The 26,057-nt window shown below is 45.7% G+C and overlaps 1 protein-coding gene across 3 annotated transcripts; it reads right to left on the minus strand.

The window, feature by feature from the left end:
* Positions 1–155: 155 nt before the first annotated feature.
* EDC3 (enhancer of mRNA decapping 3) lies at positions 156–25,875 on the minus strand. 3 transcript variants are annotated; one of them, XM_021283356.2, is made up of 7 exons: positions 25,728–25,875; positions 22,754–22,935; positions 21,028–21,341; positions 14,425–14,760; positions 6,550–6,703; positions 4,767–4,984; positions 156–3,691 (listed from the first exon to the last, which is right to left on the minus strand). In XM_021283356.2, exons 1-7 carry the CDS (start codon positions 25,749–25,751, stop codon positions 3,357–3,359), a joined length of 1,563 nt encoding a protein of 520 aa, XP_021139031.1. In that variant the 5' UTR covers positions 25,752–25,875; the 3' UTR covers positions 156–3,356. The 3 variants fall into 3 exon arrangements, with proteins under 3 accessions (XP_021139031.1, XP_064933116.1, XP_064933117.1); XM_065077044.1 differs by lacking the exon at positions 25,728–25,875 and adding an exon at positions 25,075–25,215; XM_065077045.1 differs by lacking the exon at positions 25,728–25,875 and adding an exon at positions 25,075–25,169 and having other exon boundaries at positions 22,754–22,957.
* Between the last annotated feature and the right edge of the window lie 182 nt (positions 25,876–26,057).

A 26,057-nucleotide genomic window follows, 5' to 3' on the forward strand; every position in this document is an offset into this window, starting at 1 on the left:
TGCTCCCAGCTTTGCCTTTTCTGCAAAGGAAGATGGAGATGTTAAAAAAATTAACTGGAAACAAAGCAGCAGGAATCTTTGCTTCACTGGAGGGTGAAAAGCGAGGGCGAGTGGACCGAACTCTACCTCGGCAAATAAATAGCTGTACACGAATAGCACACATGAATAGTTGCACTTTATTTCAGGACATCCCCCAGTAGTGGCAGGAATTAGTCGTTACAAACATTAGGTCACAAATGGAATATCAAGCAGTGACATAGTGCAGTGATCTTCACGTTAGTGACCAGAGCAGCACTTGCGGGCAGTTCCTATGATGGTGGTTAAGGTTGGGGTAGAAACTATCTCAAACACAGATTTTTATTTTTCTTAAGTGTGCCATTCTTTGAATTAACTCTAGTAATGTGGGAAAAGAAGGGACCCAGACCCCTTTCTGGGTCTCTGAGTGCTCCAGAAGAAGAGCTCAGACCTGCACAAAAGATGCATTTCACGTGGGTGAGTGCAGCACTTCCTCAAGTAAAACTTACTTGTTATGTGAGAGAAAGTACGGCCAAGTACCCAAATGTAATCTCCTCTCCAGCCAGTGAGCACACTGTGAAGTTTAACTGTGCCAAACACAGCCCAAAGCTGCCTGCTGCACCCGAAACACTGCACGGGTGAGGGTTTGTACCCTCCTGTGGAGCAACACTGCTCATTTGTTGTTTGTTTGGTTGGTTTTTTTTGCTTAAACATGGGGAACCTATTGCTTCACGGGGCCTTAGTGCTCCCTGGCACCAGGTGGCAGTGAGTAAAGACCTGTTCCCAGCTGCCATCCCTGAAAAAAACCCATCTTGACCTGGTCCAGTGCCCTTCTGGGTGTGTAACTCCAGCATAGAGGCAGAAAAGGACCCAGTGATGGAGCCCTGAACGTTTCTACACTGTTACTGCTCGGTGCGTACAATCAACAGCTGAACAGCCAAACCCAGAAATGGCCAGAAAAGCAAAAACTCAAAGAGCAAGTTCTCTTCTCGAGTGTCGTGAGCAAGGAAAGTGAAAATAAGGGGATCAAACCTAACACTGTACTACAGCAACAACCAAGGGACACTTCTCCACCTTTCTAAACCAACTGCTGCTCCTCTGCCTGGCTAAAGAAGCCAAAACAGCCAAAGAAACAAGAAAGGCAGAGGGAAGGCTCACATTTGCATTTGAAATAACCAACCACATCGCTACCCCTTCCCAGCGCAGCCGAATCGCAACCACAGCTTGTTAAATGCCATCGGAGGCCTTGCTGAAATGTGGGTCACCCAAGGAAGAGGTGCTGGGGCTTTGCCCTTCCTCCGTGAGAGGAACCGTTCAAGGACAAAGCTACACCTGTCGCAGCACCCAAGGGTCCCCTGGCCATCTAAGGCCCCTTGGCGTGAGCCCACTGACATGGGTCAGTCATCTAAACCTCATCAAGGAAAAAATCTCAGGGAAGCTGGGGGTCCGGCTGTGGAGAGGGGCAGAGCCCTTGGTCCTCCTGAGGTAGATACGGCAGCGGGCAGGAGGTTTGGCAGGTGAAGAGACCTCAGGTGGTGGTGGGGACGAGCCCAGCGCTTTCCAGCCTTGCAGGCTGGGGCTTCAAAGCCCCGTCATTCTATTGCTGCTTTTCAATCAGGGAAGTCTCTTCTCTCCTCCTTTGATATACTTGGCCTTTGTTCTAAGCTGATGCAAGGGAAAAAAAAGTGCCTGATGTGTGAATCCTCACCACTCAGCACACAAGTGGGTTTGCTCAGTGGGACTCTACCTGCTCAGCAGAGCACAGTGACGGAGCAGCTACACCAAGGTGACTGTTTCCACACATTTCCTGCACTTTGGACTCAGAAGGGATCCAGCTCCCCTGGAGAAAAAGCTCCATTTGAAGCTCTGAAGCTCTCCCAGCTGCCAGAACAGGGTCTGTGCAAGATATCTGCAGGAGCTCTGGGGATGGGAAAGGTTACAGAAGAACAGTGGAGTCTCAAGCCCTGTCCATGCTCAGGGTATCAGGAGTGAGCAGGAAGGAAGCCAAGCACCTTGCACTCCCCTGGGTCAGCTCCTGTGCACAAAGCCTCCAGAGAACATGCCCAGAGCCAGTGTGATGGGCTCCCAGAGCCAGCTGACAGTTCCTCAGCTTGTCCCTGCCCAGGCACCGCACCAAGGCCCCATCGGGCCAAGAAAATGAACACAGGAAAAGATAAACCCAACGCATGGGAAGCAACCTGGGGCAGATGCCCTACGGTAATTCAGAGCAAAGCCCTCTGGGAGGGCAGCAGGACCCAAGTCCTTCCTGCCTGAAGCTGGTTCCCAGCACACAGACACACACACAAGCCCACCCTACACTCAGGCTTTGAGCCCAAAGGGAATGAAGGGATCCCTGACCTACATCCCAAACCACACTGAGCGCAGCAGGGATACTGGAAGCACTGGGGGAACGCACCCAAACTTCACCTGCACCATACACCACGCAACAAACCCAGGGTGACACTGCCCTGCTTCATGATCCTTTCCCTGATTCAGCCACTTGCTGTGCTAGAAAGAAAGAAAGAAAAAATCCAAACCAACCAACTATCCTGGAAAAGTTCTTTTCCAAAACATGCCTCGCTCCCATAGACCTGGGTTTCATCCACTAAATGAACAAACAAAAAGCCAGAGTACATAAGCAAATAAGGCCTAGCCTAGTTCCCAGAGCGTGTGCAACCTGAGAGCTTCTGGCTCTTGACACAAGCTCTTCGAAGAGGGAACCCTCTCCTTGAGGGGCCAGGAGGGAGAGTGAGCTACAGCTGCCTTCAGGAACAGAAAACAGGAGAGGGGGAGTGAGAAAGAACAATGGAATGAAAACAAATCCTCTCCCTCCTGGTACAACTGCAACAGAAGGTTATTTCTACACAATCAAGGGGTGCTGTTCCCACCAGGATGTCCTTGCTAGGTCTATCCGCCCAGAAGTACCAAGAAACACAAATCTCCAAACCACGTGTCACTTGTACGACCTCCACATACACCCCCTCATTAAACAGCCTCCTGGCCAGGCCTGGGCAGCAGCACCCGCCTTTGCCAGGGACAGACACCATCATCTTCCTGCATGTTCCTTCATACAATGGCACAAAAGAACAAAAACAGCTTTGCAGGAACATTCGCTTCCTTCTTTTTTTGTTTCATTTTGTGATTATTCTTTTTTTCTTTTTTTTCTTTTTTTTTTTTTTTTTTTTTTAATACACAATGTTTCTTCTGGAAGGAAAACTCCCCAGAACTTCACATCCTTAAGGCGTCACGAGTTTACTAGTCAAGATCCACCGGACAGCTTATTTGACAGAGCTCCTCCTTTCTCTCTTCTCTCCCTTCAGAGCCACGTGGCCGTCTGGGCTCTAAGTGGAGTGCAGGGGGATGACGAATTTGCAACCAAAGGGTGAGTGGTAGTTTATTCCCACTTCTTGAAAGACCTTCTGGGGAATGCCAATGTCACAGAGGTACACGCGCCCTGCCCGCTCACCCAGGGGCAGGGGCAGACCCAGGGCCAGCGACCACTTGGCGTCGATGCCCTGCTCCATTTCACTGATCGGAGGGTCTATGCTGAGGACGGGTGCCCGGTTCTGGTTAGCCCAGTCCACGACTGCTTTGTACCAAGGCTGATCTCTCAAAAAGGCATTTTCGTGACAATCCAGGCAATTGATCACTAGGTCAACAGGGGTATCTGGGAGATCTGAAAGAAACAAAAACACTGCTGAGCACCGAGGACCAGCCTGAAACCACAAACTAAGGCTCAGTGCCTTCCCTCCTTGCACTGCCAGCAGATATTTAATTTCTTTTTCCCTCTAGCACTCTCAGTCTCACTGCATACAGGCTGACCTTGCCTGTTGTTATTGCTGTCCTTCTGCAAAACACACTGTCACCAATATTTAAAAGCTCTTTAGCACTCTGGAGAACACTCACAGTCTCTCGGTACAAAATCTCACCAAGAGTTCAGCACCTGAGCAGCCCCAGATGCTGCTGCTGAGCTGGCTCACCAGCCCAGGGAAGAACTGGTGTTCTCTCTCCACTATAAAAAGACCATTTGCTATTCCACAAGGTGAAAAACAGGTCTGTTTTTCTGGAATCTGCCAGCTACCTCTGCTATGGAAAGGCAGCTTGTGTGCTGCACTGCTGCCTGCCCCACCGAGCTCTGCAGGGCTCCCTGCACTCACCTGCTCTGTACCGCAAAGTCCTCGGTGCAAAGTATTTTATAATCTTTGATAACAGGCAAGTAGCTCAGCCAGCACAGCAGAGCCCCCTCTACCCCTCATAACACAAAACACTGTGCAGTGCCCTAATTCCCAGCTTTGTTTCTCCCAAGAAGTTTAAATGAAACAGGTTTGAAAAGGACAAACAGAAGCCAGCTCTCTCCCAGATGCTGGAGCATCAGCTGATGATTCCAGGGTGCACTAAAAGATGTGAATTTTGACAGCTGCTGGGACCAGTTCAGCAAAGCCGGCTGCTCTGTCTGAAGCAGCAGCTGGACACTCATTTACTTGCGGTTTCGATACGCTGAACAAGGCAGGCCCTTATCCTCAGAGAGCGGCTGCTCTGACTCAGATCCATACAGCAGCTTTTCTGTATCTGTTCATACAGGAAACATCTGTACCAGCACAAGTGCTCCACTGTTGAACCTCTCGAGTCTTCTGTCCCACCAGCCACCTGCCTGTGGTAGTGCCACTAGATGGTGCCACCAAACTGGGCAAGTGCTGGGGAGCTGAGCAGCGCAGGTCGGTGGAAAGCAGAGCTGCCCCTTGCTCGCTTACCTTTAACGCTGGACACTTGCTGGCCTTGCGTCTTGCTGAAGAGGTTCAGCTCGTTGGTGATGGATTCCAGCATCTTGACAAAGTTGGGCAGGAAAAGGATGACATGGACATCGTGGTTGGAGAGGTGTCGGCCGCAGCTGATCCCCTGGGCCCCCTTCACGTGGGGGCCACACAGCAGGGCTACCGTGGGCCGCTGATGCACATTCTTCGGGTTTAGCCTAAAACACAGACAAAAAGGGGCTTAATAAACCCAAGAACCTCTTACCTTCTTCCTGTAAGAGGGAAAATAAGAAAAAAAAAACCTCTAAAATGCAAATTTTCAGGTGTTTTGCAAATCTTCCGTTGCCTCTGAGAAGGAACCCACATCCTTTTGCAGCGCTGACGCTAGAGAGCTGCTCTGCTTGCAGGTTCCCGCCAGGCTTCCTTGCACCCGCAGCAGAGAGCACAAGGTCTTGCTCTATCCTGGTTCGGCACACAGCCAACTTGGACTCTCAAAGCAGGGGGCATTTTCACTGCTCATGCAGCAAGGCTGAAGCCAGTGCAATTCCACTTTTAGGACGCATTTTTCTCTGCCCCTCTGATTTTAGAAGAAAGCTAAATATACAGCCTTAAAAATATGGGGTGAGTTACCCCATCAGCAGAGCCACAGTTAAAAAGAAGAAGAAAAAATACTTTCTACTCCTTAAGCCTCATCAACTGCAAAATAAAGTGGATTTATTTAAATGTCTTGCAAGCCATCAAGGGTGGCGTACAGTCGGATTTTCAGCTGATAGGTTCAGTGCTGCCTGGTGTGTTGTCATTCACTGCTCTCGATCAAACGATCAGGTCCTGGACTGCAGGTAGGTACTGCTGCATAAACAGATGGATATCTGTAAGGGCTCACCTTCCATCTCAAGAGCAAATCATTTGGAGCATCTATCAACAACATAAAAATACACATGCAATTGTCTGCCTGCATCAACAGCTATGGTAAGTGCAGGCACAGAGCGGACCTCTTCAAAAAAGTCAGCACATATTCATGCAAAGAGCAGTAAGTGCACTCCAAACCTGCTCAGAAACTGAGCCTCCAAAAGAGCAGAATATTCTCGGTTTAGGTGTAGAAAGGTAATTCAGCATTGTGGAAAGCTAAGCAGCACTTCGTTTTCATGAGCTGACTTTTGGTTTTATTGACATCATAAAACTGTACCACATAAAAACAACAAAGGAAAGATTTACTTATTTGCTAGAAGGAGCAGCTCGTCAGAAATTCTGAAACAGTTTACTCTGCAAAGCTCAGTTCCCTGAAAAACATGCCCAGTAAGAAGAGAGAAAAATCTCAGCTCTGTTCTGTCTTTGACCCAAGAGGCACTTCTGCTTCTGGGATGCAGAAGCCAAAGAGAAGCCCTTAGTAAGCCATTCATCCACATTGGTATGTTCAGCCAGTTCTTTTCCAGAGAGGCTAGAGTTGGAAAAAAAAAGCAATGTGAGCATGGAAACCTCCTCTGAGCAATCCTCCTGCTTCAGGAGCCTGCGCCTCACACTTGTTGTCACGATTATTTGGGAACAGGCTGATGCATGAGTTACAAACACACGTCTGCACGGTGTTGGGATGAGTTTTCTCTTTGAGACGCAGGGAAGGCAGAGAGGTGACAGCTGCGGGACTAGCAAAGTGGCAGCGGGCATCCACATTATACTGACTTCAAAAGTAACCTCTCAGCCTTTTTACCTCACCCCCACTTAGCAGAACAAGATAAGTCAAGCTCTGCTGAGTGGCAGCAAACCCCCAGCACAGGAAAAGGTTTACCTGTTGGGTCCTCCAAGGAGGCTCAGGGCCATCTGACTCGCACACACTCCCGTCATCTCCAGCCTGCGCTCCAGAGTCAGCCCGTGCTTCTCAGCAACCGAGAGCAGCTTCTTGTGAAGCTCGTAAGAGACGCTTGGAACAACCAGCCCGGAGTCTAGGGTTGAAAGAGAGGCTCTCATCAGAGATTTTTTCAGAATGCCATGGACTGGTAAAGTTTTATATGATAGCACTTAGAAACAATGACGGTGAAAAGGCCGGTTAGCTGTTACCAAGGGTCTGCTTAACCCAGTAATTCAGGTTCCTTCTGAGGCCCTCAAATGAATCCAGCCAGATCACTCTGAGTGAAGCAGTGACAGCTAAACACAACTGCTGGGCTTGAAATAATGGACATTTCCACAAAAATTCAGCAGCCAGCTGGCAATTTTAGCAACATGTGGACTGAGAAGACTTCTTTGACTTACAGAATTAATATTAAGATCTTCCTTAATGGTCTCCAGGCCACCAGTACTTTAACCCACACCTATATGAGTGTTCTTAATCTCTGTGAAAGTCAGAAGAGAAGCTGTGAACCAGATACTCCCACAAAAAAAAAGCCTGGATGCATTATGCTTCCTGACATTGGACACCTGTCCCAACCTTCCAGCCCCTAATCCACATATCACAGCAAAACAAGACATCCCACATTTACAGGGTAGGTGTCCCTACCACCCGAGCTGAAGGGCTGGCTGCAGGCACAAAAGCTGCACCACGATACACTGAAGCAGCAGGGGAATATTGCAGCTGAAAGAATAAAGTCAGCAAAAAAATACTTCCCAGACATTTTTGACAGCCTGGTCTGCGAGCCAGGAAATGCTCCAGCATGTGGATCAAGAGAAAACAAACAAGAGAGGTTTTGTTAAGCGCTGAGACCAGTGCCTGCAGTAGGCAGCAATACGAGCCTTCCTGCTCGCTTCTACAGCAAAGCTGCCTGGAATCAGCAGGTAAGAGAAGCACAAACCTGAATAAACCATTCTGGCCAATTCGTTATATGTTCATTCTCCAAGCAGGCCAGGCTGGCACTGACTTCACAGAAATAAACCCTGCAGTAACACACGTCAACTCTCCTACAAATAAATACAGGGGATTTCTTGCCACCAAAATGCAGCCTAGTCTGAAGTGAGCTCCAGCAATTTTTTGACAGTGTGTTGAGTTGTGGAGGACAAGAAAACTGAAAAGAATTTCTCATGGTATATGGAGAAAGAAGTACAAAACATCAGTGAGAGGGGAGAAAACTGCTGCAGCAGCCAGCCGCATATCCCTGAATATCTTCAGCCACAGAAATCAGCCTCTTCATCCCAGCTTTTTTCCAAAATAATTCTGATATCCATGTCCCTTCTTCTCTTGAAACATCCTCCCCCATCGTTCACAAGCACCGCTCCCAGCTAAACCAGCAATCCCAGCAGAGTCCAGCTGTACAAGGCCCTGGGAATTTACTGGGAAATACACTTAGCTCCTGCTCTGCAAGACAGGGAGGTGACACCTTCACACTGCCATCAGCTGCTCTGCCGCTGAGCTCGGGGTGACGGCGGCCAGCAGGGTGCTGAGGGCAGCCCAGCGCCCAGCAGCACGGCAGGACTGGGATCGCCCGCGCTAATGGGAAAGAGTCGTGGGAACGTGACACGGCCCAGCAAAAACGCTCTGCAGCAATACGAGCTCAAAGGGGAACAGCTGCAGCATACATATCCGCTCGGAGAGGAAACCTCGCAGGCTCGGGCTCTTCTGCAGGCAAAAACCAGAGCAAGAACTAGGTGCAACGAGCAAGTGCCACATTCAAATGAGCAAAGCAGCGTGTATTTTGATTGTGAGGAATTATTTGTGCTGCCGTATTTCCCCAGGGTGCCCCGCTCACAAACCGCTAAGTCAAGTTACAGCGGAAACGGCAGGTTTTGCACATCTTGAGGTTTTCAGAGTCAAACTGGAGGTATTCCTGCACGGTAACAGTAAAAAGTTGTGGAGAGCAGATCCTGCTGAATCCTTCTAGCCTTTATTTCTGAACTCACCGGCTAGTGCTTTGCTGATACAGAGGGCCCAAACGTGTTCACACACTTGACCTTGCATGCTAACTGCCAATTAAGCTCTCGCCGCTAACAGTCTTTCATTACATGCAGCACACATGCGAGCATGCACATTATCAAAGTCCTTTCTGCCTCCTGATAGCAGCCGATGAACATTTGGAATCATAAGTCACTAATAATCCTAAACCCGCCCCACTAGTCACGCACCTGCCCTGCGTTCACACACCCTCTCAGCCTCTGGAGTCACGCAAGGCTCGGCTCTGCCCCTTGCCCATTCATATTTTTGTAACTTCATCAGGTCGTGCTTTTTCAAGCTTGAGGGAGGACGTGGAATGAGTGACCTGAGGTCAGGATCTCTGCAAACAGTTTGACAGCACGCAGCTTCCACTAACCTGAACCAGGGGGCTCCCAAACTGTGGGTTTGCTCCTTCCAAACTGCAGGGCCACAAATTCCCAGCTTAAATTTTGCACAAACTCCCAAGTCTATATTCATACCTGTCCAATTTTGCACAACCGTCACCAGTGGCTTCTCTGTAACCATTTACAACCACGTCCCCCAGACCAAGAGCTTTTGCAAGCCCGCATTTACCATCACCTAGATGCAATCCAGTGCCCAGTGAGTTAATGCAAAGCGGGTTACTGGGAGGCATGAGATGAACTTGCATTTTGCATGCCAGTGCTACACTTTGTCCTAATTGCTCCCTCTCAAGAGCAGGCTTAAATGCCAAGTGAACTTCCCTTCTTCGCACTCACGCAAGGTCCAACCAGTCAGACTGGCTTATCAAAACCAGGTCGAGGGAGTTAAATAAACTCTGGCAGAAAGTGTAAACCCACAAACAATAACACTACTGCAACAAACCTGAACTCCTGCCAACTTTAATTATGTTTGGGTTGGACAGTGCATCTTTATTGTTTGGTAATGAAGGTAATAAAATAAATTAGCTCAGGCCTTTTAATATTAAATAAATGTATTTTACAGCTGCCTGGAAAAGAAAAAGGCAGATCCAGACTAAACAGTTTCGTGACACGCAGAGTATTGCTGAAGCCTGATTAGACACGAAGTATTCTGTTTATGAGGCACACTCTGTCCTGGGCACTGTGACTGCGACCAAGTTATCTCCTTGAGCTTCACTGTGCAATGTTACACGTATACTGGGTGGATTAAAACGTTCTTTGCCTGCTGAAGGACTGAGCTAACTCTGCAGAAGTTAACAGAATCAAGAGTTTTTTCCCCAGAGCAACATTGCTATCAGAAGTGTGAATGCCTTCTGTGCTTTCAGTTGCAGGGGAAAAAAAGAGTGGGTTGCTCTTAGACTAGATCAAGTGTGTAAGCCCCATCTTTACTATTTTAGGGTTTTGGGTTTTTTTACAATGTACTATTCCTCTCTAGCTGCTAAAATAAACACATGGAAGCTGCAGGAATGGAGGAGGTGGAACTAGACTTAGGATTTCCTGATAGCTGTACGTAAAGCCATCCACTTTCTCCTTTCACTCCAGGTTGCAGAGCCACACAGCTCGTGGTCTAAGATTCAGCTACATGAAGCGGGTGTAACACAATTACTTGTCCCACAAACTTCAATTATTTTCTCCACAACCTTAAGGGCTTGGTTTGCCTTTTTCTTTAATCATCGTTATTTTTAATTACGACAAATTCTGTGGGAGATCTGGCTGATGTTGGCATGTCAGCCTCTCCCAGCATTAGTGCACAATTCACTCTGGCTGAGCAAAAAACTGTCCAAGGGACAAAGAGACTTTTCCCCCATGACCACTTTGTTTTCTGCTGCGGTTGGATACAGTGAACTTAATCTGCACTCAACTCAGAGATCCCAGAAACACTTCACACATTCAATATACACAATCGCTGTAAGGCAGCCATCCATAGACTGAAGAGCTAAAAGCTAGAGAGCAGAGAAGTCAGTCAAGGACATAGCACACCAAAAAAAGAGCCATAATGTCAGCATCATCCTCACAGAACAGACTCCGCCTTAGTTTTGTAGTCCGACCATGGCACCCAAGCTCTGCTTGCTACATTGATTTACTTCTAAGTGCAAATTTTCTTTTGCTATCTCCTTACCGTGGGGGGGAAAAAAAGGTTTCTTGAAGGACAGGCTTGAAGTCTGGCTAGGGGAAACACCGAGAAATGTTGACACTTAGTCCTGCTTTCACTTAACAAATGGCTATTTCAAATTTCTACACCAGCTGAATTTGAAAAATCCCACTTATTTTCCAGAAGAGACACTGGGATGGAAACAGCATATTTTCTACACTAACAGCATTAATGAGAAGAGAACCTGCTTTGGACAAAGCCTTACTAGTCTCTCGGGGAAAGAAGTACATCCCTTACCTACGTGGCATACAGCTCTCCTCTTTATTCATCTTGGTGTCCTAATAAAGACACTTTCTTGGCAGAAACAAAGTGAAGAGGAAAGGAGAGCTGAACTAAAAAAAAAACAGAACAAGTTGGAGAGCCTAGTGTGCTTGTGATTATACTACAGAGTCACTGATGACAAACTGAGATATTCCATCCTACTGCAAACTCCTCTGAGCTCAACATAACCGCACAACGTTGGCTTTGCAGCTACTACTGCAAGATCTGATCCCAAACCACCATGCTGTTCAAACACATATCGTTGCAATGATGACAGACAACAGAAGAAACAGAGAGAGACCCGTGCCAACATCCCATTTTCTAGCTAGACAGCTCTGCAAGCAGAGAAAGACAGCTTACACCTTAGGAAAAGAAAAGGCCTTTCCAGAGAAGCAGATTTGGATTAAAGCTACACTTGCCCTTTCAAGCATCAAGTAACAGCAGAGACCCACATCAACAGCAGCCAGCCCAAAAGAGTAAAGACTAACTAAATATTTGGGAGAGATTCATACATGGAGCCCCAGGGATGGACTCAGCTCAGTCGTGATCAAAGACCTGGCAAACTCTATTAGCTTCAAGTTTTGGGTTTTGTTTGGAACAGATCCCTACCTTCATTCCCTGCTGGCTTCTAAAACACACGCTACTACACCTACATGACGGACTGGCTCCATGAAATTAGCTCTCAGGAAAGCATCCCGGTGGACTGAAATGTTTATCAAGCTTTGCCTACATCCTACACAGATCAACCTATGTTAGTCAGCAATAACAACACAGACTAGCAGCCCTGTAGGTTAGTCTTCTGGAGAATCAGCATCAACAGTTCACTGGTTTTTACTACTGCACAATCCTGGTTATTTCCTAGCTCCATGGAAACATCACATAAGAGAGCATGCAAGGATTCACAGACCTCTTCCTCTCCCACAGTGACAAGAGCTACATTTTAGCTCACTGTCAATCACCAGCATCACTTTGTTTGTGCTATTATGGCAGACAGAATAATTATTCTTTCAGCCAGAGCTCTTTCAAGACAATCATCTTCAAGATCAACCTAGGGGAAAAAAAAATATGAAGTACTTTATTTCTACTATAACTACAAAGTGCTTTTTGCAAGTAGAGACCCCCTTGGGAGTCCAGAGACAACTCTGTAGGGAGAATTCAGAAGCAGAAAGACAGTTCCTGCCACAGATATATCCAAAATCATGGCTTTTGGGGCTATCGGCACTCTCATTTAATTTCAGCAGCTGCTGCTCTTTAAGCCACTACAAGAGGCAGGCTGCCTACAGCTTAGTGTCTTCCTTCCAGTTGCTAAACAAAAGAAATCAGGATTCTTTTTTCAAGTGACAGTTTGTCATTACTCGGAGCACACTGAATATCTTTCTGTCCCTCCAAGGGCCGACTCGCTATGAAAAGTGCTAGACTGAATGCCAGAAACAGCAGGCGAGTTACAACTGTTTACAAGAGCTTTTGCTAGATACCCAGTAGCATTTCCTAAGCAAAAATAAACTTCCTCAGCGGACACAAAAGAAGTCACTTTCTGTGGGAAAAACATCTAGAGAGAGGCAGCACTGGGACATTTTTATCATCATTCACAGGACTGTGAATTTGCCCTGCTCAGCACAGGCGACGGGGAACTGTAATTGTCAGTCCTCTGCCCGTTGTGTGACACGGCAGCTTTTCTTCCAAACAAATCCAGAATTCTGTACAGGAGACTAATCACCCAACAGTAACTAATGAGGCCAGAGAGACCCTGCAACTACAGAGGGGAGTCGTTTGCCACCCTCCCTGTGCAGGCTTGCCAAGAGCAAAACAAGAAAACAGCCGTCCTTTCACCGGGCTGCTCCCTTCAGCACGCTGCAAACGGCGAGCCAAGAGTTCCCGTAGCAAAGGACCATGGAGTTTAGGAAAACATGATTTCATTTGCATCCCCTGCATTTACTTATTGATGCTTGTTGCTTATTGCATGTCAAGAGTTTTCCTCCCAGAACTGTACTGCTGGAATACGGTATCGGCCATCCTTCTTAAATTGGCAGCTAACAGTAGGTTAGCTTTTGTTTCAGACTAGACATACATAGAGGCCCTGTCTCCCCTCAAACAAACCAGCTGGAAGATGAATTCACAAAGTATTAAGAGCAAATTTAAAAAACCAAAGTAAATCACATAAGAAAATGAAGCGCTTATTCACACACGCAATCGGTGGAGCTTCTTGCCACAGGACACTGTAGAGATATTGAAGGCTCAAAGATATAAAGAGCAATAGGTTAAATTAAGCAGAAGAAAAAAAAGAACCTCATCAAAAGGTCTTAATATTAAACAATCACTTCTGCTTCAGGAAGTCTTAAAACTGTGAAAGACAAAGCACTCAGGGGAAAGCCTCACTGCGTGTTTACTCTGTTCTTTTACTTTTCCTGAAGTACTCTTGGAAACACAATACTGAGCCGGCCAAGTTCTGATAAGATGCGGTACGTTTTTATCTCATTCGAAAGCAGAACAGATCAACAGGAGAATGGATGACACAAATGGAAAACCAAGGCATCGTTGTATCGCAGAATCATTTAAAAAACGACCTTTTTTAAAACTAAAAAGCAGCAAATCATTGCAAATGAATCAGCTTCCTTCTCTGAAGTGTTTCACGCCTCAGATGGAGTTTCTGGGCAGAGAAAGAATGACAGATCCAGGACCTGACCACACTTCTGCTCGGTGCTCAGACCACTGGGATTTTAGCTCTTTAGTGTCTCTCTACAAAAAGATCTGAAGTTTGTTTTTATTCTGATGTGGAAATGTGCCTGGCATGCCCATTTTCCTATATTTTCCAAGTGCCAGAAACCATGCAAACCAAACCACAAGGCTAAAGTTCCAGGGAATTTGCACCCAAGTGTAGCATAAAGTACACCTGTTCCACTTCATAGTGTGCATATGTATAGGAATAAAATGATTCCTTATAGTAAAATCTATTGGCACACAGAACTGGCTCCTGGTGAAACCACCATTACTTGGCGCTTGGCCAAAACAATATCAGAAACACACAATATCTCCTGCCTTTTACCAAAAAAGCACCAATTACAACATGCTACCACATACTGGAATCCTAAGACCATCCCTTTCTCTCAAGAGCCAGCAGTCAAGTCCACGCAGGTTCGTCACGCTACTGAAATCAAAGCAAGGATTCAAATGGTTCCTATTTAGTTTCCATTCTTGTTACCCAACCATCAGTTTGGTTCCCTACTGCACAAAAACTTACCTTCTTGCCCTATCCAAATATTTTTTATCTCGGAACTATCGCACATAAAGGTGGTATGTAGATTCAAGACATAGATCCAATCTTACGTAAACAAATGCCCTTGCTTGTACCACATTAAGCTGGTAGACATCCCATAGGGGAAAAAAAAAATCCACCACACATGCCCCAAAAAAGCAGCAGAGTTTGCATCCTTATCAGTAAGGGATGTGGCATACCCGTGCAGAATTCTTTGTTAGCGTTCTGGGGTACAACAATCCTTCTGTAGACAATGGGCTCCGATTCCAAGATGTTCTCGTCGTGCCGATAACGAGCTGGTTTCTCATTTGGTGTCCCCCGGGAACGAGTGCCGCTCCTCCTCTCATAAGTTTCAATCTCTTCAAAAACAGCTGCCTTGTCAAAAAGGGCCAGGTTCCCTTCAAAATCAAAATCTGTGTCTGGGATTTCATCAATGTCATCTCCAAAGCACTCGTCATCTTTGCTCTTCATTTGCCCATTTTTCAGGCCACTCTTCTTTGGAGTCACTTGGTTTGGATGACGGCTACTAGATGACCCTAAACAAAGATAAAAGTAAGTTGAAAGTGTGTCGTAAATGGAAACAGCCACGTCTGCTCATACACTTTCTCAGCGAATTTTGTAAGAGAGGGAAGCTTTTGTTTGCAGTCTGCTGACTCAAGGGATGCTCGCTTCCCAAAGAAGCTGCAGACCTCATCTTTGGCATTACTCATGCTATGATAAGCTAACGGAAAATAGAACAGGAGCATTGGGAGAGAGACTTTCAGGGACTTTCCACTAGCAAGGTTAGAAAAACAAACTTGATAACAGTAGCAATTAAGTGTTTCTCCATGTTTTATTTAATTCAAGATATTGTTTCATTAGTGATAAGCTAATAAGCGAGCCATGATGTAGAACAGTTTTCCTCCTATACTGAGCTCATGTTCACAGAGGCATGTGGCCCAAGACCTTCTATGGAATTTCCCTAAATTTCAGCAGCTAATGTAGGTGGTTTCTTCCATAACAGGCTGGCTACCTGTTAATAAGCTGTAAGGGAGAACTTAAAAACCTGAATATAAAGCATTTATTTTTCCTCACACTTGCTATCCATAGGTACACATTCCTGTACTGATATGAAGTCGTTTTCCTTATTCTTATTGCTCTACTCATTTGTCATTTTGCATGGTTAATTACACTTCTTTCCAATCACAAGTAATCATGAAAGGCCAGTTTCTCTGGAGAGTGACGAAAAGTCTCTTCAGTCCCAGCTTAAGGCTAGAGATCAAGGAGTGATACAAACCCATGTGCAATTACAAGGTCACCATATCCCTCTACTTCCTTATTTCTTACATTATTATTCAGGTCACCCATAAAAACTCAGGTCCAGACAACATTAATCTGTTTGTTCTACCCATTGTTAAATTTGCAATTACTAGAAAATATTTCAGGTCAATTCCAGCAATCACAGGTATCACCTACAGTGTCCAACAGATGGAGTAAGAGTTACCACATTAAAACTACCTGGTCTACTAAAATATTTCTCATAGATAATCACCTTTGTGGGTAATTTATATGAATGAGTTTGACAGAACCCAGTTGGTAACAGAGAAACAAATCACCACCAAATTACCACCACAATGTGTGCCCTTTATATTCCCCCTCCATAAATGAAAAAGCAGCATTTTTTTGTCTTTACCCATTATTGCAAATCGGTGAGAGGAGACAGGAAGAATGTCAAGAATACTTAGAAAACATCCCCAAAAGATTTGCAATAGGCACAAGCCTCGTGGCCTTCTGTAAAGTTACTTGTCACCTTCAGAAGCGCAGACAAATCCAGCTTGGTCTTGGCAAATCCCTTCTCCTCCCTGCCTGGAAAAGCTTATTTGTAAACTAGGGTCAAACTGGTCAAACAGCCACAACCTCGCTAACAAACCTGAGGTGTGACTTCCCACGTCTCCAAGACTGAAGATCAGTGTGCCAATTTCGACCGAATTAATAAACAGACCTCATCTCTCTGCAGCAAAGTTACTCTGTAGCTCGATCACAAAACCTAAAAATCACAGCTGTTAGCTCTACAACAACCTTATGATTACCTGAAGCCTTTACAGAAAACACTATAAAACCAGACCAGAGCAGAGAGCTCTTTCCTGGAAGATACAGGCTGGCTCACCTGGAGTTCTCAGATGCTGACAAAGGACTTTGTAAACTTTGACAAACTTGTTTAACAGCATGATGTTCACCTAGCACCAAGTCTAATTTATGCCATGCTGAAAGATGGTTTGCTAAGGATATGTACATGGTTTTATTCTCAATTAGGAATGCATTGTCTCAGCAAGGATTTCCCCCCATTTATTTTTCCCATATTTTATTTAGACAGCGTGTCACCTGTTTTTTCTAGAGAACTGTTTAAGTGACTAATCTGAAAACATTCCCAGCTCTTTGAAATGGTCAGCAGCTGCTTCTCTGGAGCCCTGTCTTAAGTACTTGAGCAAACAAAACAGACCTGAATATCCTAAAACACTCCCTGGCAAAGCCACCGCACCTCCAGTCTCCCATTACGCCATAATTCACAAGTCCAGCAATAGCACAGTAGCACACAAGAAGTCAGAGTCCAGTATTTCCCACCTTGAAAAGCAGGGAATAAGACCCCGAATCTTCAAGGCTTTGTGGAATCATCAAGCAAAACCCCCCAACAATAACAGTTTTCCTAATGTGAGCAGTTTGCTGTTCTGGTGGGTTTTTTGTTTTAAACCTAAGCTTGAGCGGTGTAGTTATACTAGTTTCAAAACAGTTTTGCCCAACTAGCACTGAAGAGACTGAAAATATCAACTCTCCTCAGCTTTATCACCTGGCCTAATGAAAGATGTTGGCTTTTCCCTTTCTCTTCCAACACCATTATAGCATTATAGCTACAGCGCTGCTATGTTAAATAAAATAGTGTAAAGAATATCTACAAAGTCAGACAGCTAACAGCGTGTCTCGCAGCAACACAGCTACCCAGCCTACTAGATTTACTCTAACCTTATTGCATGGTGAAAATCCACTGACCGCAGCATAAAGCCACTTACCTCTCCGAAACAGTGGTATCAGTACAACAGCCAGCATGAAATATTTACTCTGTGCATCCTGGAGCAACCGAAACTAGTCACACAGCGGTCAGCCTCACCACACTTTGACAATACTCTCTATTTATAGAGTCTCTATTTATAATAATTTGAAATTTCTACTAACTACAGCAAGTAGTTTATTTTCAGACACAGTGATTTTCAAGCTGCTGGAGACATCTAGGAGGTTTTATAAACAACTGGGTGAGAACAGACTACTGTAATACACCTTTTGCCAAGAAGCCCCTGAAGGACAGGTAGCAGAATTCAAGAATTGCTGGTGATAAACTACAATTTAGGAGAGAGAATAGTTAGTCTTTCTGCAAGGAGGATTCCAGTATACAAGCTGTGACCATTTACATGTGCAGTTTTGAAAGAAAGGAAAAGCTTTTTACTAATGCACAACTTCCAGATTTGGCATATAAATCACTCCAAAGTTACACACAACTTGGCATGGAGCTGCCAACTGCCACTGCTGACAGGGGAATCGCACCCAACGCTGTTATCAGCTGCACAGAGACACAAACCCAGCCCAACGCAACAGGCCTAATTCTCCAAACATTCACAAACTCCAGGTCAACAAAACAGCCAAGGGACTCAGAGTTCAGATGAATAAGCTGGAGCCTACGCTGAACGGAGTGGCAAAGCAAACCTGCTTCTTGTCTCAACATCAAGTTTCATGGCAACTCCATTTGTTCCTGTTACCCAACAAGAGTTTTTACACTCGGTCCCAGTTTCTTCTGCAAACAACTCCACTCAGCTGACCTGAAAAGCAAACTGTGGGGATAGATGCATCGATGGGCACTGGATTCGGGGGAGAGAAGCAGCTGATGTGAGCAGTGTGTAATTGCTGACAGAATCAAAAGCTGCACTAGAAAAGCTGGGAGAACAACGGCTGGAAAGCCGCCCGAGCTCCCCTGTAGACACAATGAATGCGGGCCAAACCCATACCTCATCAAAACGAGCCGTGCCAGCGTGGTGGTGGGCAGCTCTCTAATCCATACTGATGGGTGCCAACTCAAATATTGCTGACCCACACAACCGGCTGTGTTTCCACCGACTGTGTAACAACCTCAGAACAGGAGTTGCATGAAACATGGCAGAGGCCTCCAACTAGCTTTGAGCAAAGTTGTGCAGTGCTCCTCCTCAAGTATCGCCACCTGAACAGGGAAGATGATGGGTAGCTGATGCCGTTCAGAATAAAAAGGGGAAAAGCCTAAAAAGAGGGCAAGAGAAGGGAAAATTCAAGCAGAAGAAAGTGAGATAAGGGTAACAGGAGACATGTCCACTGCCTTCCAGGGCACTCCCGGGACACATCGTTGCCTGAAAGCTGCTTTTCACAGCTGTACTTGCTTCCACAGCCTGATCCACACAGCTACAGAAATCCAGACCTTCTAGCCCAGCTCCTTTTGAAGCACAACTTCCAGTGTCTCTGCCCTGTGTGTGCACAAGTGAAGTTTACTAAGGAGAACAGCACATGGCTCCCTGTCAAGTTGACAGCCTGAAGTTGCACAGAAAAGCACCTCCCTCAAAAGATAAACAATACTTCCCAGGCTTTTTTTGTTTCTCAGGAAAAATAAAAAAAACACAACAACTTTTATGTACAGCACACAAGCAAACGTGAAGTCTCTAGAGAGCTGGCTGCCTTCCTGCGAGATCCCTGTGGGAGCTTTTGCTGCCAGCCCTGGCACGAACGAGCCCAGTGCCAGCAGAGCCCAGAAGCCATTGTGAAACCTGTGTTGATATTTGCTGTTTATTGATTCCCATCACACAAGAACTCCGAAGTGGGAACTTCGTCCCTGACTTAGCACGCTAAAGGGCATCAGGAGGTCAACTTTCAGCTGTACTAAACCCGATGTGACTTAAGTTCCAGATGACATCTCAGCTTTTTCTTCTCCAGACGCTTGTACCCACCATCTCTATAGAGCCAGGACCTCTTCTGTCCCCCCCTGTGAGATTCACACATCATTTCACCGCCTCTCCAATCACACACATTTTAGGGGGTAAGAGTTCACTTTTCTACTTCATTTATCCTAAAACGAATCTAAGCTAGCAATAATCTACATCTAGCACCATGCTCAATTTGCTTCAAAGTTTGTAAAATAAAATCTGACCTGCTGTTGTACTTATGTAAAACCAACACAAGCTGTTCATGGGCTGAAGCAGTTTGAAGCTCTCACTGCTCACCCCAGCTCTACTAGATGCTGGTAAAACAGCGTTAAAGCGAGATAATCCTCCTACAAGTTCCAGCCAGCCAGAATAAAGCAAAGCAGAAGTTACTCTGGACATTTAGGTAGCTAATGCTGAAGTTTCAAAGCTTTCCTAAAACCAACCAAAGTAACGTATTCAAACAATTTAATTAAATTTAGGAAGAGTCAAAGAAAAATAATAAAAAAAAATAAAACAACCTGAAGAAACCACAACTCTCTCCCTACAGCAAGTACCACAGTGTTTAGGCCTGGGTAGACGCAAAACACTCAAAACCAAACAGGTTTGAAGACAGTCACGAAGGAGTGCGTGCCTCCCCCTCCACATCATTCTGGCCTTCCTCCTCCCATCAACCCTGTTTGGCAATCATTTAAAACAACAACAAAGAAAGTGAATATGGAAAGAGTTAGAACCCTTTCAGAAAATAACACAGCTGATGGTGGGAGGGAAGACTTGAGAGGTCCAGGAACTTCTCCACAAAAATACAGCTTTGAATCTCCCTGTTTAAACAGTCCTTGCCCACCTTGGGTTTGTTTCTTTTCTAAACACAAAAGTAAGGAGAAAAAAAATGAAGTAATGGAAATATGCTGGACAGATACTGATGCTTCAATGATTAAGTCATGGAAATATGTTGGATGTATACTGATGCGTGATGAAGATCTGGAAAGGAGTATAGCCCAGGGGGATTTGAGAAAAAAAACAAAAACATACCCAATTTTGGCACAGTGTGAGAGCTGGCTGAAGATTTTTTGAACAGAAACCAAAATAATGGATGTTTGACTATGAGATGCGCTGATTGTATCTTTACATCATCCTCATTAGAGCCTACTATTTTGTATTTTTAACAACACAGCAAATAACATAACATCACCCTAAAAGTACGTACAAATACTATGGCTTTAAACAGAAAAACTTTATGATATTGCAATTTGTTTCCAGTTCCATTTAGAGGAAAAATGGAAGCTGGCAATTGGGTAAATAGGAAAGATAATAGGAATGAGGAAATTATTCAGTTCTACGTTTCTGAACATTTGATGCTGGTGAAGCAGAATAATATACAGGGTGGGACCAAGAATATCTCCACATCGATAATTAAATGTGAATATTCACTTTAACAAAAAATTCTTGAAGAACTATTTGCTTTTTACATAAATAGGTGTCAAGCACACTTCTCTCAGAAATGTTGCAGTAAAGAAAACACCAGTATGTTGCTCTTTGCATGCTCAAGATTATGAATGAGACTGCCTCATTATCTAACCATTACAGATTTAAAGGTAAGTGCCAGACATTTGGAAGATCTATTCTTGTAATACTTTGAGGCACTGCATGAGAAGTCTCTTTCCTCACAATTTATCTTCCTCTTCTCCAGACCTTCAGGTGGCAATACAAGCACAAAAGCAAATAAAAAAAAGTTTCCCGCACTGTTTGAAATGTCCTTGCTGCAGAAGGGTAGATGTGGCAGTGCTTAACCAGGTACGTAAATAGGAAAGTTTGCAGGATAACACATATACTCACAAGAATTGTGTCTACGGCGGAAGCCTTTGGATTGAGTCAGTGTTTCCACGTGTCGATCCATGTAGCTCTTGGAGCACTGCTGCTGCGGAGAGATTATAATATCCTGATTCTTCATGTCTGTTCTCCTTGGGATATTCTGTGGGGCACTGCTGGAGATGGGCTTCTTTAACACTTTTCCAGTGCCATTCTGACTGGGACCCACTTGGCAACCAACACCGGGGATGCCCATTTCTGTCTGCTGCAGCTCGCCACATTGTCTGCTCTCCCCTGGCCCTGGGATCTCCAGAATTTTCAGCTCAGTAATGTCACCTGCCCTAAAAACAGGAAAAGGAAACCAGACGTTTAGGAATTTAGCATTTGAGGTATCTTCGCAAAGCAAAATCCCTAAAGAAAAACATTGTACCATTCATTTTTTCTGGCACCATTACCCACAGAAACAAGAAAAAAAGAAATCTTAATACTGAAACACAGAGGATATTTTCACAGACATCAAAATAGTCTACTGAATCTTCAAAATAACAACTCGAATATTTCTATCCTGCACCTGGATTGTGTTTGAAAGGTTCTATTCCTAGATGAAACAGGAATCAGTCAAGCAGAAAATTGAATCAACTGGCACAGACCTTTGCAGAAATCTGCATTAATTTAACAGTTTCTAGATAATATAATTAATCTCAGCCTGGAGGCAACTATTACTTTTAATCCATTTCTATGCTCAGTCAAGGACGGCACTTCCTTTTTCCTCAGAAAAAGTATAAAGAAAACTAATACAGCACCGAGCATGAGCCAAAAGGAAACAAAGAAGTGGTTACACAGGCCTCCACTTGCACTGATTGCAAGAAATAAATCAGAAGTTAGGGCATTCTACTATAAATTTAGTAAGCGTTTTTCCAGCTGGGATATAAAAGTATCAAGAGCTTGCTGCAGACTTCCACACGTCTCCTGGAAGAATATGGTCATTGTCTTTTTCCACTCACTCTCTTCAGAATCCAAGAAAAAAAACTACAAGCATTGATTTCAATGAATCCATCTTATTTAAAAATCAGTGATTCAGAATCTTAACTACTGTAATCTGTCAGGTAATGGGAAAATGTCCAGCCATGAGTGACTCTTATTCTTTTAAAGCACAGTGTTACCAAGAGCGGGTGGGAAACAATTCATGGGAGCTACGATATTGCTGCATTGATTCAGCTTTTTGGTTCTAAACTCCCTCCTGTCTACACAGAGAAAGAACATAGCAGGAGACAGAGGGGATGGAGTTGGATTTAATAACTGCACTTAATTTAACTGCATTGAGGCAAGAATTTTAATTGATCTAACATTCTTGCTTTCCCTTCTGTCACGCTTTAATTACATATTACAGGCTGAAGGTAAGCCTTTACGAGAATATGCCAGCCCTCTCAACCACTTGAAAACTGAACAACAGAATGTATATACACTATATTTTATATATATACATATATATACACACACACACAAACAGCCTCACCTACAAATAACCTCCAAGTATGAGCTACACCACTTCCAACAAGAGGATCACAGAGCCAAAAAATAACCTCCTGCCCAAAAACTCCCAGAAACAGCACTTATCCAAAGACGCTCAGTAGCAGTTCAGAGATTGAAGGCAAAGAGCCCATTACTGGGGTAAAACAAACCCAAAACACCCAAAGCACCAAACAGATCTTGCCTGGAAAAAGGCAGGAGGACAAACAAGACAGCCACTAACCTGAAGGTGACTTCTGGCACGAGGCACTTGACCCCATTGTGGAAGGGCCGCGTCAGGGAGATGGTCTGGCTGACCTGATCCACAGCGGACACTCGGCCTTGGTAGACACCCAAGCTTTCTCCACAATTAATTGACACGATGCTTCCCAGCCAGTCTGTAGCCATATTTCCAGCCCACAATTGCTGTGAAGAGACACAGGCCTGGCTGTGACAAGATGTAGGAAGTGACAACCTGAATCAGCATCAACAGCATCCCCCGACCCACAACCCTGGCGCCCACCCAGGCTCCGGCTTTGTCAGCTTCTCTCTTTGGTGTGAGGTGGAAATAACATCCACACAGGCACCCGGGATCACAGCGAGCGTGTAAATCTTTGGACAGGGCTTCGTCTGTACGATTGTTTGTAACGCAGATCACTGTTTGCATCATTAAGAAGAATTTTCTAACTGAATTCAAGAATAACAGCTTCCAACAGCAACATTTACTATTTAGTTTTGCCTGCGGACATTCTCCCTGTTATTCCAAACAGGGAATTTACCTTCACTTCTTTTTTAAAATTTTGGCACACAAATGGAAAAGCTGCTTGTGAATAATCAGCAGTGAGAAGACTGAGCTCTGCCCATACAAATAAAAAACAACACCTATAAAGGAACAGATACAGAGGAGGGGAAAAAAAAAATCAACACTGGAGTCCAAGACAAAAGCCCGCAATGTTCTCCAGAAGCATTAGCATTACTGCCACAATTAGATAAATGAGAAAAGAAAGTTGTTCTCTCCAGCATCAAATTCTACCAGAACACACAGGGGAAAACACACTTTGTTTAGTTAGTTGCTCAGTCCCATGTAATTCCCTCAGCTTTGACACTTGACTGAACTCCTATCAGCACACTTTGAAGTAGCTAAGCACATCTTTTGATCTGAGATTTCTTCCTCCAGACAAAGAACAGAGGAAGATGACAGGCTCACTAACATCACGGTAGCACAAAAGAGCCAACAAGCTCATAAATGAAAATTACCAGCGTACATATTTGCTTTTCATGCTGTAATCACCAGTAAAAGGGAGAAGGTTTGATATTTACCGTAAGGAACGCAAGGACAGAAACCACAGGCGATAACCCAGGAAGATTAACATCAACATATAAACCACATTTCTGCGAGAGTAATTTTAATTCTCTTCAAGCCTTTCCTGTGCTGAGCTTCTTGGAAAAAGATGCAAGGGAAAAAAAAGGAAATAACATGCTGCCAGAAAACACTCACTTCCCCCAACTTTCAGGGGACTCAAAACAGGGGATGCTTCAAAGGGAAGAAACTGCTAAATTTGGTCACTAAGCTATTAATTCTTCAGGAACAGCCTCCTCTCTTTTCTGTTTCTGCGTATTTATATTAACCCAATATAACAATGTTCGGATTCCAAGATGATGGCTGATAAAAAGCACTTTCCAAACATAGATAACACGCCCCCAAGTATCTGCAGTAAAACTAAAATTTTATTTCCTTTCATGCTTTTTGTATCTCTTTGAAAACAAGGAAAAAAAAGTTCAGTATATGTCACCATCGTAAAAGGATAATTTTCAAAAATAACGGTCCCCTTTTACCAAGAAAAAAACCCCATAAACTCTATGTTTGTGCACAAACGCAAACCAAAACAAGGGAAAAACATCTCAAAGGATCTCACCCTGCTACTTTACGTGCAAATCCTTTAGAAGAGAGAATGACCTACACACACAGTGAATGATTTACTTCATCGCACGTGACAAACCTGAGCACATTTGTTTACATACACCTGGGAAGTCAAACCTCAAGTCTAATTCTCTGTCTTACACTCCGAGTTTTTGTCATACAACTTTGAGGAAAGCAGCCATCGAGCCCACCCGCACTATAAATGAGAGACAAGCTGGCATGGGACACGGGCTCCCGGGAGAGCTGGAGCAGGGTGGGCTGCCTCCAGCCTGATCCCCATAGGAGAATATATACCCCCCATAGGGAAACACGGGGGCCCTATAAAGAAACAAATAGCCCCACAGGGAAACACGGGCCTCCCCGCCCGCCTGGACCCCCGCAGGAGGCGGCCTGCCGAGGCTCGGAGCCCGGGGAGGGAGGCGCCCGGCCCAGGCTCCGCAGGCCCTCTCCTTCCCAGCTGCTCCCCGGTCTCGTCACGACGGCCCCGGGTAGGCCGAGGAGGGCCCGACGCCACAGCCGCGCCTCACGGGAGAGCCGGGCGAGGCCCAACCACCCTCTCAGAGCCTCGGCTCGCCCCGACCCGCTCTCGCCGGCCCCCCCGGGGCGAGAGGCGGGAGCGAGGGGGGGGGGCCACCCCGTCTCACCTGCACCCGCCGCTCGCTCCCGCCTCACCGCGGCCCCTCCGCCTCAGCGACGCTCAGCACTCCGTCACTTCCTGCCCCGCGGCCCGCCTGGGAGCGGCGCTCCAGCCAGCGGCAGGCCACCATAGAGAGGCGCGGAGGAGTTGACGCTTGGCGCATGCGCAGTACCGCGGCTGGAGGTACTGGAGCGGCGTGAGCGGGTACCGAGGTCCGGTGCCGCCGGTGTCACCGGCGGCGGGGCCGGTACTGCTGGCACACGTCCTGTCACACACCCACCGCATCACCTCCGGCACAGCTGTAGTGCTGCTGCCGTGCGTCCTTGTCATGGCTCCATCACCCCCGTCACCGCGGCCACCTGTCCTCCATCACCTGTCACGTCGCTGTGAGCTCCGGAACTTCTCTATCACACCTCCGTTACGTCTGTCACCCCTCCATCACCTCTGTCACATCTCTGTGACCTCCATCACTTCTCCATCACACCTCCATCACCTCTGACAGATCTCTGTGAGCTCCATCACTCCTCCATCACCTCCATCACACTTCCATCACCTCCTTCACACCTCCATCAGCTCTGTCACTCTTCCATCGCACCTCCGTCACCTCTGTTACACGTCTGTTACCTCCATCAGACCCTTGTCACCTCCCCATAAACTCACCGGCAGTGACACAGACACTCTCATCTCCCGCTCTCTCCTCAGCTCCGTTAAAATCTGCTTCTCCCCTCTCCAAAGCCAGAAGCTGTTTTGCTCGTTACCGGGAGGAAGGAGTGGGTGGGGTGGTGGATCCGTGCGGCCGCTGACCTTCCCGGCTGGCTCTGCTGGGGACGCCAATTAAAAACCAAATCATTACAACAGTGGCCAGTAACAATACTGCAAAGGTGAGCGAGGTCACGGTGGGAGGCTCTTCCAGCCTTTCCGCAGCACAGGCACACAATTAAAAATAACCTCGTGGTATTATACAATGGGTGGCAATTTATGGATGAACAT

This window comes from Columba livia, chromosome 11 (assembly GCF_036013475.1).
Source record: "Columba livia isolate bColLiv1 breed racing homer chromosome 11, bColLiv1.pat.W.v2, whole genome shotgun sequence".
Classification (NCBI taxonomy): Eukaryota; Metazoa; Chordata; class Aves; order Columbiformes; family Columbidae; genus Columba; species Columba livia.